A 12,870-nucleotide genomic window follows, 5' to 3' on the forward strand; every position below is an offset into this window, starting at 1 on the left:
ACCTGTCAGTATAAATATATCACATGAATATTCAGACCGAGATCTGGGTTAGCCAACAGATGCCCTGCTGTACTGATGTGCCACAGTCAGTAAATGTTTGCCAGTCGACAGTATGAAGTGATGACGTGTTGAAGTGGTTCCACACCGAGCTGGCAGACTGGGAAGTGACCATCTGAGTGCTGTGAATCAGCTAGTTGGATTTCTCCTTGTCTGGATAATTTCCTGTCAAATTTCATAAGAACTCCAAAAAAATCCAAAAGAGACGTATATAAATTCAACAACATTTTATTTTTTTTCCCCCCATTTTGAATCTTTCACAATCGAAAATGAGTGTTTTTTTCTAACCATTTGCATATCCACGTGAAGTATAGCATTACATAATCACTTCTGGCCAAGCTTTATTCATTTTTTTTTCTCTTCTGAAAAAGCTTTTCAGCAAAGGTTATACAATAACACAGAGTACAAACGGTAACTGGGGCAAAGGGTAGCATGAATAAATACACAGCACAACCAGAAAGAGTTTAGAGCAAAAATGACACAAGTGAATGACAGAAAAATACACATAACAGCGAAAAGAATAACCGAATACAACAGAAAATAATATTAATAAAACAATAATAAAATAATGACAGCAGTATACAAGAGATAGACAACTTTACATTTATACATAGTGGCCAGAGGCAGGCACCAGGAAGTGAAACAGTTAAACTTGTACATACTTTATGATCTACTGCAGCTACAGTTGCTAAAACTCAGTGCGGAGGTGAGCGGGATCGTTAAGACGCTGCCAACGTGGGGACAAGGAACAACACAATAAAGAGGCACCTTATGAAGAGAGAGAGCAGCTTTGCTGGTTGTGACTGGAGAGCCATTTCATTTACTGGACAGACGATTTTTGTCTTGAAATGAAGACGTATTGATTTCTGTTGGATGGCCGGCAAACAAGGTTCACCTTGTGCTTGCCAACAGGAAAGTGTGACTGCATAGCCTGGACTGATATGCGAGTAACTGGCCTTCGCTTGTTTTGACAACTTTGAGTGTCAAAGAGGTCAGATCCTCTAAATAAGGACCCCGATCTGAACTCAAACTTTTAAAAAAAGAAGGGTACCTCACTTATTTGATTTTTTTTATTTTTTTTTACAAGTTGTGGCTCATACTTTTAGTAAAAGAGAAACTTTGAGGCGTTTTGTTTTTTTTTTTAAACAAAAAAGGACTGTACAAGGTGTCTCGAAACAACAAACAAGCTGATCGCTTTAAAGTCTACGACTTCCACATCCCAATGCTTTAATTTTTATTGTTTTTGCCACAGTTTTCTTCTTAAAATATATATTCCATATATGCAAATTTATATGTCACAGTAATATACAATCTAAGTGCTTCAATAGTGAAGAGGACTTGTGTGCAGATCGTTCAGAGAATGGAGAGGAAGAAGAGGGACGAGAGGGAGGAAGAATGTAACTCTTTGCCAAAAGGGGAGATGTTAAAGGAAGGATGTGTGTCTTTGGTTAAAGGAATGTTCCCATAATGCCACAATAAACACTGGCCAGCCACTAAGGCAGTTTACAATAATGAATAATTGAATAATGTTTGAATTTTCCATGAGGGAAATATCCCAAACTCCAGCTCTGAAGAGTTTCATTCTGTCACATCCCTCGTTAATCTACCTGGAGGGATAGGCGGGAGGTAGGAGAGAGTACAGGAAGGGGTACAGGTGACACAGTGAAACTTGGTGGTGAAATCACATCCTAACTACATCTCACACTGATCACTGGCTTCTTTTATACCTCGCAAGGTGCCAATGTGAGTGACAGTTCTTTTTTGTCTGTCCACCGCAGACGACAGCTGCTCCTATTTGTCCTTAATCTCGCCTCTTATTGCGCCCACCGCTCCCACCGCTGGATCCCCTTTTACCTCCCTCATTTTTAGCCTCTGGCCTCTCATTCACCTGACACTTGATGTCTTCCACATACTCTGGCTCATTCTCAGCATCTTTGCTCTCCCCGTTGCCATTGCCACTGTGAGGGTTGCTGGACAGAGCTAGGTAAGGATGCTGAGGCAAAGTGGGAGAAGGGGACATCGAGGTCCTGACCAGTCCCTCCACCTGTGCTCTCGATGCCCCATTGGACAGAGCTCTGTACTTGAGGCGGAGCTTGTGGGGAAGGGCAGTGCCTTTGACCTCGGCTTGGCACTCACCGTACAAACCACCAATTCCCTCAATCTTCTGGTGGTAGCTGCTGATATCTGAGGAGGATGAGGAGGGGGATTCATCATCTGTGGAGCCCTCCTTATCAGAGCTACGAGGGTCTCCGTCACTTGAACAAGTGTCTTTAGCAGAGGAGTTCTCCTGATAGAAACCATCAGCTTGGGGACCTCCCTCATAGGTGAGCACCGGGGGCTCTTCATCCAGTGTGTTGAGGTAACCATTGTGCTGTATGAAGGAGGACCTCCGCTCCTCGTTGTTGTGGATCAGATCAGGGGCGAAGGGGTTCTGGTGGTTTTTAGTGTGCTGAAGACTGTGGTTGTCATGCTGCTGATTATACCTTTGCTGCAGTTCCTCTATTGACTCAGAGTGACCGTTGGTGTACTCATACTGTGGAGAGTCCAAGGTCTTCGTTCTCTCCAGCTTCTCAGCGACCTCTGTGATGGTCATCGAGCAGTCGGAGAACTTGGAAGTCAGCATGTCCTGACAATGTTGAGGAGCTCTGCTCTGCTGGGACTGCTGCTCCTCAGACCTCTGGCTCTCCATGGGATAACAGCCACTGCTGGAGCGATACAAAATGACGCTCCTTTGAGCTGAGGTGGCCTGAGGAGCGGGGTTGGAGATCTCCATGTGGCACTGCTGCTGTTGCTGTTGATGATGATGCTGGAAGTCCATGACATTTTCAGCCAATGGGGGGCTTTGCTGGTGAGGAGAAACCAGAGCACTGTGGCTGCCATGGTAAGCCCCATTCTGCATTCCATTGGGGATCCCATTAGTGATCCCACTGGGAATCATGTTGTTTTCCAGACCAGCCATCTCCATGCTTGTGGGCTCCTTCTTTATGTTGTAGCTCATGGGTTCAGGGCTGGAAGAGCTGTCAGACATGTCAGACACGGAGCCACGGGGGGAATATTTGGGGAGCGTGGAGTGGCGCTCGCCGAGACTCGACTGTTCAGCTTCTGACGAGTCTGAATTCAGCATCACCTGGGATGCGCTGGAGTAGCCGCTGCTCGAAAGGTATGCGTTACCATTCGGGGTGCCGTTGGTGCTGCTCCCATTGCCGCCAGTGTTTCCATCAGCGGCGCTGTTGGAGATTTGCTGACTTTTCTCCATGTAGGAGGCTGTGCTGATGAGGCCAAAGCGCAACTTGAGCTGAAGGAGCTCCGTCTTGAGACGAACATTCTCCTCATTCAGTGCCATCACTCGGTTTTCCAACACCATGTCATTGAGGCGACGCTTTTCTCTTGAGCGCTTGGCTGCTTCGTTGTTCTTTCTCCGTTTTTCCCAATAGCAAGCATCTTTCTTCTCATCAGAAATGAACTCTCTCTTGCGACGGGAGGTGACGGTAGGCTTGCTACCTTTAGACTGGCGGCTAATGCGTGCCGATCCTTCGGGAGAAGGGGATGGCAGGCTCCCATTGTACGGGGAAAAACTGTCACCCTCCTCGTCATTGTTATTGCTGGTGGATGGGAGGTGTATACTGAGACTTTCCATGTTTTCTTCCCCGCAGGGTGCTAGAGTATCACTCTAGCAAAGGGCAAAGGGGGAGTAGGGAAAAAATGTAAAACTATATGAGCCTTCTGCTTTGTTACTAAGACGTCTGACCTATGTCGCAGGTTCAGCGAAAACTTCTGGATGAGGTATTTGTGCTCCTCGAAACGAAAGCCTCATTGATTTCTGTTACTTAAATTATAATATCAAAATGTTCAAGTGTCTAAATTAGCCAGGAAGATTAAAAAGAGGTGGAACTCCACAAAAACCTCAGACATTGAAGTAGTGTTCTGAGCAAGAAAACTAAAACAAGAAACTGTATTTTGTGCAAACGGTTTTCCAGCTGTCTTGGCAAGTAGTTCAAAGTAGTCTCTGGAGGTTCGTTTGGGGTGACTTTGAGTTTATCAGTGTCTTCCTCGATCTTCAGCAGAGCTGTGATGTCTGTCAGACCCGCTTCTTTCGGTGTCTTACATGGGATGTAGGTCGGTCTGTCTACTTTTGGGTTCTTTAAGGATCCAGCTTCAACGCCGCCGTTAGTCGACCACTAAATGGGTTACTGAAACAGTGACAGAGGAAGGGAGGGGAACAGAAGCAGAGAGGGAGTTAGATTAGCTGTAAAATTACTCCAGTTCATTGTGACATGTATTTACATGCAAGTCAGTTCAGGTTATATGTATTAACTGTAGTACAAAGCTTTACTCTGGGTGCTTTTGGTCTAAGGGTTGAGATCAATACACCGTCTATTCAGTTCAATTCAGCCAGCACAGAAAAAACTATGACATAACCCCCGAGGGTTTAGACAGTGTTTTTCTTTCTTGTCTGTGTTTGACTGACTTCAGAAAGAAAATGAAGCTGGTTGCAGAGTCTGGGTAGCCACACACACACACACACACACACACACACACACACACACACACACACACACACACACACACACACACACACACACACACACACACACACACACACACACAGGGCTGAGTCTGGGAATAAACATGTGTATGTGCTCTTGCTGCAGAGCTCTTGTGTAAGACGGAGCTCCATCACATAACTAGAGCTGAGGCAGGCTGACCTGCTGCCAGCTCTGCAGAGACTGACAGATAAAAAGCTAGAGGGGGAATGATACAAATGTGATCTGCACACTGATTCGGCTTTACCGTAGTTGTAAAATGACAACACAAACTGTGCATTTATGGTTTCTACTTATAGATTTCATTTTCTAAAATATGGGGAAGAGGGCAAAAAGGGGTTTGTCTTTTGCCACAGCTTCTCTGGTAGTTCATCTCACTGACTGAATTTACTCAACACCACAAGCCGCTGAACTTCCTTGTGCGGTGTCAACATCTTATCAACAGGAAGCCTTGCCCACCCGACCTGTCTTGCAAAGTTAAAAACAATGGCAAACGCAGCGCAGGCGGATGTTGACAGTCGTGGTGTGTTATGTAATAACTAGATCTGCCCTTATTTTTCTTTGCCTCACTCACTCCATTGGATTACACAGATGATATGCATTAATTAAGAACACGTCATTACACAGGGCCCTGAAGTCCTTTACAAACATAAAAACATCCTTTTTACGACACACACGCACACACACTGAGCAAATGCAATAATCTAGGTCACTGTGCCTGTGGGCAACAATGGCTCTGGTGTCGCTTTTCATTTGCAATAACGGAATTAAACAGCGCACAAACATGACCTTCTTCTATCATTAGGAGCGCAGGAATCCCCGCTGAATATTCTCTGCTTTGTGACTTGATTACTGCAATTCTACTGATTACGTTTTTATTATGTAGATTTACAGATTTATTATCGCTGCCTGTCCTATTTGAGTCCTTCTGTTAGTAAAAATAAGACATAGCACAGAATTTAAAAAACAAAACGGAAAGCAGATCCGGTTTTGCTTCGATATTCGCCTTGTGCTCTTTCAGTGCAGTGAAGCCTTAAATGAGACAAAAACCAAAAGAAACAGACTGTTCCTGTTATGTAAACGATGGACCGAAGTCAATGAGAGGAGAACAAAAGCTCTCACGAACAAGACAAGTTCATATCTACCTCTGCTATTGTGTTTTTTTGTTTTCCTATAACAAACCACTCATTTTGTACCGACAAGACAGTGCTGCATAACTATCTAATCTAGTGATCTCTTCTCCCGACCGGTGACTGCATTTCTTCTTCTTCACTGCGAGTCAGTCACCCTGTTACATAATCTCACTTTAAAAAAAAAAAAACCCACATTGTGACCTTGGAACAGCTTGAAAGCTGCCCTGAATAACTAACCATTTATTTAATCATGTGTTATGTTGTAACTCAGGGGCAAGGTCTATTGTAGATATGCTGCAGGCTGGTCTTATAATTGAGTTGGCTTTGTCTTGTTGGCTGCTTCTTCTCAAAAAACTTGTGTAAAGCCCCACTGGACCATAAGCGCTTTGAATACGAATAGCAACAGATGTGGAAACACGTAGGATGACCCCTCCCCACCCACCCCTTTCCAATCCTGAAAAATCTTTGTAAAGACATGCAGGAAGAGTGTGTGTGTGTGTGTGAGGTGGTGGTGCGAGGGTGGTGCGAGACAAAGGAGGGTGGGAAGGAAGCTCACATACGTCTATGTTGTCCCAGTGACCTAGAAACGACGCTAAGCGGTAAACACTCCTCCTGTCTTTGACGGTGCGCCATAAAATAGGTCAGTGGGACTGCAACGAAGGGAGGGCAGGAGAGGGAAAGAGAGTATTAGAGTGCACTCTAAAAATAGAGCAACAGAAAGGTGAGGGAGTGAGACGCAGAAGCAGAGAGATTTCTTTTTTTTTTTCTAAAGGGGGGGGGGGGGGGGGGGGGACATGAGAGGAATTTTACAGAATCTGCAGCGGGAGCAAAAAAAAAAAGAGACCCACTTGAATACGTCATGTGCCTAAAAATCATATTACGAAAGCCTCGGTGATTTTCACGCAACATTAATTCCTGTCCGCTCCAGAAACGTTGCTACGCCTTTTGCTGCACACAACAATAAGAATCGGCAGCAAAATTGATAGTGAGCGATACAGCACTGACGTCAGAGCACACACCCATCTCTGCAGCCAAATTCACATATAACAGGTTCTCTCTTAGGACTGCAAGGGGAGGGGCTGCTGTTGTTGCTCGTAGTGTACGTGCTCTGAATTTCTCTTGCTACAGAGAAAAGCTTGTGTAATACATGCGTAATACACAGAAGCAGGAGCTACAGGTTAAAGTCTCTGAATGTCTTCCAATCTCTCTTACCCAAGACTAATGCTAGAAAATAAAGGGATACTCAGCGTGGTATAATCTAACTGGCTTTTTCTGCAGAAGCTAATTTCCCCATTAAGAAGAATTATTCACTCCAGCTACTGTACGGATTGTTTCCGTGTTTTTCACTGAGACACAACTTTGAAGTAGTTCCCAGACACTTGCCGCTCCAGGAAGAATGCTTCACCTCTGACCCCTCTGAGGCAAGCGTGAGTAAAACACATGCCGTCCTCTTCCTCTCCCCCATCTTTTAAATGATCCAACACCACACACGTGGAGGGGCCCCAGCTAGGAACCATTTTGCCCTGCGGCTTTGTGTTAAACAAAACTAAGAGACGGGAATCCAGACATTCCAGGTCAGCTACGGGGACATATATACGACTACGTGTCATTTAGCAAGTACCCAAAGTAACAAGTGACTAAATGACACTTTGAACTGTGGGCTAAAGACAACAAATTATTCTCGATTCACTTATCTGTGAAAATTCTTTATTCATATGCATTTTAATAGCCTTTCAAGAGCCTTTTTTCTTTTTAGTCAAATCTGATTTGCATTAAAGTATGTGTCAAAAGTTTTTGTTACTTACATTCACCAGATAAGTGTGGTGCAGATTTGCAAAGTAAAAAAATAAAAGTTGCCAAAACCATGGAAATAGCTGAACTTAGATAAGTCTTCTGCCATCTGTGTTCCTGTATTCCTCAGAGCAACAGACAGAGCAGCCAAAGTAGTCCACCGCTTGCCCTGTTAAACCTCATGTCTCCTCACCCAGATACAAGTCTGACCTATATTCAGAAAGCTGGTCGGGACAGAGAGCAGTGGCTCTGAAACCAGACCAGCTGGCAGTAGGTGGACTAACCAAAACTGTGCCTGCTTTTGCCAGACAGGGGTTTCCACACATTGCATCACATCCTGAATGCTCACTTGTTATTCTAACTTTACAAACGGTCTCCCTAAGCCCTCACTGGAATCTTGTTTGAGACACAAAAATAAAAGAAAACAGTGTTATATCTGGTTCAGCCTTCTGCTTTTTCTGCTCGGTGCTTCCTTTGTGGTGGAGAAAAAAGAAAAAAGACTAAGCAAGTTAAAAATAGCTCGCAGACACTGAGTAGCTGGGTTACATCACTGATAGCAGCTTTTCTGGCTAAATGCCTTCTTTAGATACAAGAATTTTGTTGTTAATGTAGATATAAATGACAGGGGAAAAGTGCAGGGTGGGAACGAGAATCAATTACAAAGCGTCTCTGTCCCAGGAGGGAGCTGCTATTTATTGCTTTTCCCTGCTGTGTGCTGGTTATGTCATAGCCTCCAACTCCCTCAAAGCAAAGCTCTGTGCTTTACTTAACGCACCTTATGAGTAAAAAAAAAAAAAAAAAATCGCCCAGTGGCCCACTTTGAATAGAAATCAGACATTTCCCCCTTTGCATGTGACCATTTATTTAATAAATCCCCAAAACCCAACCAAGTAATCTTTCTCAACGGAGAAAAAGCCCTAACATATGTTTACACACACCCTATCTGCAAATCATTTGTCCAAAACTCGTTTAAAAAATATGATTTTTTTTCCTTTTATCATTTACTCTGACATGAGATTCCCACAGATGTCTGTGATAGACCTTCAAATTAATTCATAACCTCAAAACAGCCATGCGTTAATCCCAGCCTTTGCATTAGCTGGGCTGCCAATATCTGGGTAACTGAACTGATCCAATGACCTACATAAAAATATCATGCCAATATGCCACGTGCAGGAGCTAATACGGTGTATTGACCGCACAGCACAGTCCGAGCCGAGCAGCAGCAGCCCCGTGCTCCCTGGAAAACACCACCATGAGAGGAAATTACATCGCTTTGACATTGACCTCATAGTGTGCGGCGATACGGCCAACCACGTTTTTACCAAGCGGACTCGGTGTTTCGTAAAAGCATCAAAGAAACAAAAAAGGCAACAAAACGCCAACTGAAGTATCACACTTGCCCGGTGAGCTGCGTGTTTTACGTGACACAAAAAGAGCCGCATACGACTGAAAGTCACGGAGGGACGCGGGATCTGCCGGCGCAGCCGAGAGTCGCCATGTGAACAATAACCGGCCATGAGCATCACGTCCTCGCCTCAAAACACACTCACACACACCCAGAGACGTATCTACCCGCACAGAATGATTTAAAAAAACATGCAAATAGGCAGATAGAAACAGCACACGGCAGCCAGCCGCTCAGTTATAACCTACCTTTCCACGCAGGAGAGGGACGAAAACATTCAGGCTTCCCCGACACAAAAGCTGTCTCGCTCCCGTTTCCTCCTTCCCGTGTCCCTTTAGAAGAAACCTCCCGACTGAGAAAAAAAAACTTTCTTCTCCTTTTCCTGTCGCTGCTCGGGTCAGCTGTCGTTGAGTCAGTGGGTCGGCTGGATGTCCTTTCTGTCTTTTGGCTCGGACTGCCCGTGTGTTGTGCGCTGCAGGACACTTTGCTCCAGTTTCTCCGGTTCCCTTTCTAGAAATATGTGTTAGTAGGTCAGCAGTTGCATAACAGCTCTTAGGCTGCCTAGTCACGTTTCTGTCCACTGTCTCTCCGCGCGAGACTCTCTCTCTCTCTCACCCCCCTCTCTGTGTGTGTTATTAGCCCCTCTCTTTTTGTTCTCCTGCCCGCCCCTTAATCTCCGGGTTCTTCCTTACTCCACGTTGTAATGTCATCTCATTTACAAGATTTTCTAACGAGGCCACGAATGCCTTTAAACAGACGCCATGGCCCAACAACAGCACGACCTGTTAATCATCAGAAACACCCGTATAAATAAACGAATGACACCAAGGAAACGAAAGAAGAGGGAGGAAAACACACTCATTGTTAACTGACAATATATAGGATGAAGCGTATTACACATACTGGGAAACAAAAGTTTCATAAAAATCATAATAATAACTGATGTTTGTTTACCACTCTGGCTTGTTTATTTATTTGTTTATTATTAATATTAATTTGATCCAAAACTATTTCTCACAAAATAAGAGCACATTGGGTGCTTTAGTAAGTACGTTCACTTAAAGAAGTAAAAATCAGTTTTCACGTGCTTTTCTTGTGATACAAAATTAAATTTTAGGGCTAACCTGGACTTCATGGAAAGGCAAAGGAAATACTGTACACTAGTGTTTTTTTCTTGGTGTTTTTTCAATTATTTACAGAGGAAGACTTTGGATTTTGTCACTGATTGCCTGCAAATATGGGAGTTTGAACTCAATTCCAACACGTTGTCCTATTACTACTACACTATTACATTTAGGTATATACTAATATTCTTTGTGGAGTATGAAATATGAGTGAAAGTAACAACTTTACTATTTTCTTTTTTATTCATCTTTCTTTATCTACCTTCCCATATTTTTATATATGTTCTAATTTAATTTTAATTTTATTGAGTGACTGTGTCTTCTTGTTCACTGAGAGAGCTCCACCTCTACAATGACAGATAAGATTCTGATTCTGATTCCTTCCTTCCTTCCTTCCTTCCTTCCTTCCTTCCTTCCTTCTTTCCTTCCTTCCTTCCTTCCTTCCTTCCTTCCTTCCTTCCTTCACTGTGGAACCATAGGCCGGTGAGTTTAAATCCAGGCCTGTAATTATTTCCCTCTTCTACCTGCACATTCTCCCTATAATTTAAACCCACATAAATGCATGTTCCGTTTTGAAGCATATATGCAACAGATTTTTGCATAAAGGCTATTAATATGAAAATTCAATGCTTAGATAGCAGTTACAATACCAGGGCGAATGAGTCTGTGTGTATGTGTTAGATATTAGGGGTCATTTGTATCTGGGTATGCATGGAGGGGCAGTTTGTTAACCCTAATCTTAACCCTTCAATCCAACCATATTTTATACTGTTTTACACATTGAGGTGTTAGTTTTATTGTGATAAAACCTGCGGTAATTTTTCAAATTATTATTATTTTAAAGGGACCATTCAACCCCAAATGGCCTGCAGCACTGTTATTCATGCTGCTTTTTTCTTTGATGTAAGCATTTTTATGATACAATATACCTGGATGGCTTATGCTGCACAAATGGATGTGACAAACATAAAAATGAGAAATTTGGAAAAATGTAACATCAGTTTGTCCTGAAAAGACACTGAGTTTAATGTAGAATCTGCTTTGTTTCTAACTGGAAGCACTGACTTTAGCATTAATATACATTTCTCCTGGATGTAGTAGTAATTGATTTTTACTTTTTTAAAGCTTTACATAAATTCTATATTCATTAAGCTTTTGATTGCATTATATTTGATCATTGCACTAAGATTTTTGGAATAATTACTGTTATTGCAAAACCCTAAAGTGAAATAATCTCACTACTCATGGCAGTAAGGCAGAATTTTATTCTCACAGACTAAAAATGATCATAAATTTGTTTTGTCTGCATTTTTATTTCTCTATACAGGAAGTGGAATCTGCATAGGAGCTTTTTCTATTATCCCACAAAACCCGTTGTTCTCATCCTCACCATTTTTCATCTACCGTTACGTCAGCCCTGCTTTGTATCAGACACACAGCCACTTCCAAGCCACTTTCACACTCGTGTCCCTTCCCCCTGCTTTATCTGAATCCACACATGTACACCAGTTACACACACACGCACACACATCATCACCACCACCACCATTACCATGCAGGGGAAACAGCGGCCTTGAACTTGTCTGGCTCCTCCCCCTCCCACCACCAGTCCTCATTTAGAACCACCAACCCCCAACACACTCCTCCATTTCTCTAGCTGCCTCTGCATGCAGGCATTCCCCTGGCAACTGTGGTGTGGTGGTGTCTGCCTAGCAACCCTTCTACTCCATCTTATATGGCTTATGGTATGGGTGGAGTGGTGGTGGTGGGGGGGCGGTAGCAGTCTAATCACAGACAAAAGATCTCATAAGTATGTTGCGGTTTTGTTGGGGAGAAAGCGAGAGAAGCGGGACCTAAAGGATGGGTCTCTGCAGCTGCACAGGTCTGCAGAGAGATAACCTCATATTTCAGCTTTAAGCCACAGTTTTTGAGGTCAATATGACTGTTATTAGTGCTGTTACTGTTTGGTTTGGTCCTTACTCAATCACAACTACACACCACTTACCAATTTTTGCTGGTCTATTGTTGTCTTAATTATGATCTCTTTAAAATCATATTTCTTAAATTGATTTATCTCTTGAATCCAATTTACTATTTTTGTTTTTTGGTTGTTTTGGGGGAGACAAGTCATATGCCACACCTCCCTTCCCTCACCTTAATCATTTCTATGTATTTATTCACTTATGTCTGTTTTCTAAATGATTTTGTGACTGTAAACCCGATTATAGCTCATGCTTTGTGCAGCTCATTGTGTTTCCACCTGAAATGAAATGTGCTTTTAAAAAATGAGCAAGCAAATTTGTTTTGTTCAGTTTGTTTTCATTTTGTTTTCTTGCCTCATACTCGCACTGTGCTTTGTGGGGTGAAAGAAGTCAGTAAACAATGCTTTGCAAATCTTGTTGTTGTGCGTGTGCAGCATGTGTTACTGTAGTAAGCACAAAGGAGTAACACTGCTGTGAATGAATGGAATGACTGAATGAAAGTCATACAGCATGCTGCTAAAGACACTTGGCGCCACCTGGTGCTGGTAAAAAACAAACTAAAAGTGAAAATGGATTTTTCCAAGAATACAGAATTATGCCATTCAGTCATCTTCTGAGACAAAATGCAATCATTCATTTTATCTACAACTGCTTTCTGGCTCTGTGCTGTTCTCAGAGTGTGTTTTACTATTACATTTCATATGTCTGCGAGCTCATTTCTATTGTTTTCTTGTGTTACTAATGTATTCTGAACCTATATCCTTCACTTCCATGTGGGTCGTTCAGTCTCCACCGCAGCTGCTTCGAGGCTAAAAATAGCTTTTCTGCTGC

At 43.0% G+C, this 12,870-nt stretch overlaps 1 protein-coding gene across 2 annotated transcripts; it reads right to left on the bottom strand.

The window, feature by feature from the left end:
• Positions 1 to 381: 381 nt before the first annotated feature.
• nfil3-5 (nuclear factor, interleukin 3 regulated, member 5) lies at positions 382 to 9,570 on the bottom strand. 2 transcript variants are annotated; one of them, XM_026170010.1, is made up of 2 exons: positions 9,182 to 9,570; positions 382 to 4,247 (listed from the first exon to the last, which is right to left on the bottom strand). In XM_026170010.1, exon 2 carries the CDS (start codon positions 3,692 to 3,694, stop codon positions 1,859 to 1,861), a length of 1,836 nt encoding a protein of 611 aa, XP_026025795.1. In that variant the 5' UTR covers positions 3,695 to 4,247; positions 9,182 to 9,570; the 3' UTR covers positions 382 to 1,858. The 2 variants fall into 2 exon arrangements, with proteins under 2 accessions (XP_026025795.1, XP_026025796.1); XM_026170011.1 differs by lacking the exon at positions 9,182 to 9,570 and adding an exon at positions 7,540 to 8,290.
• Positions 9,571 to 12,870: the final 3,300 nt, after the last annotated feature.

Source organism: Astatotilapia calliptera, chromosome 6, assembly GCF_900246225.1.
Source record: "Astatotilapia calliptera chromosome 6, fAstCal1.2, whole genome shotgun sequence".
In the NCBI taxonomy this organism is placed as follows: Eukaryota; Metazoa; Chordata; class Actinopteri; order Cichliformes; family Cichlidae; genus Astatotilapia; species Astatotilapia calliptera.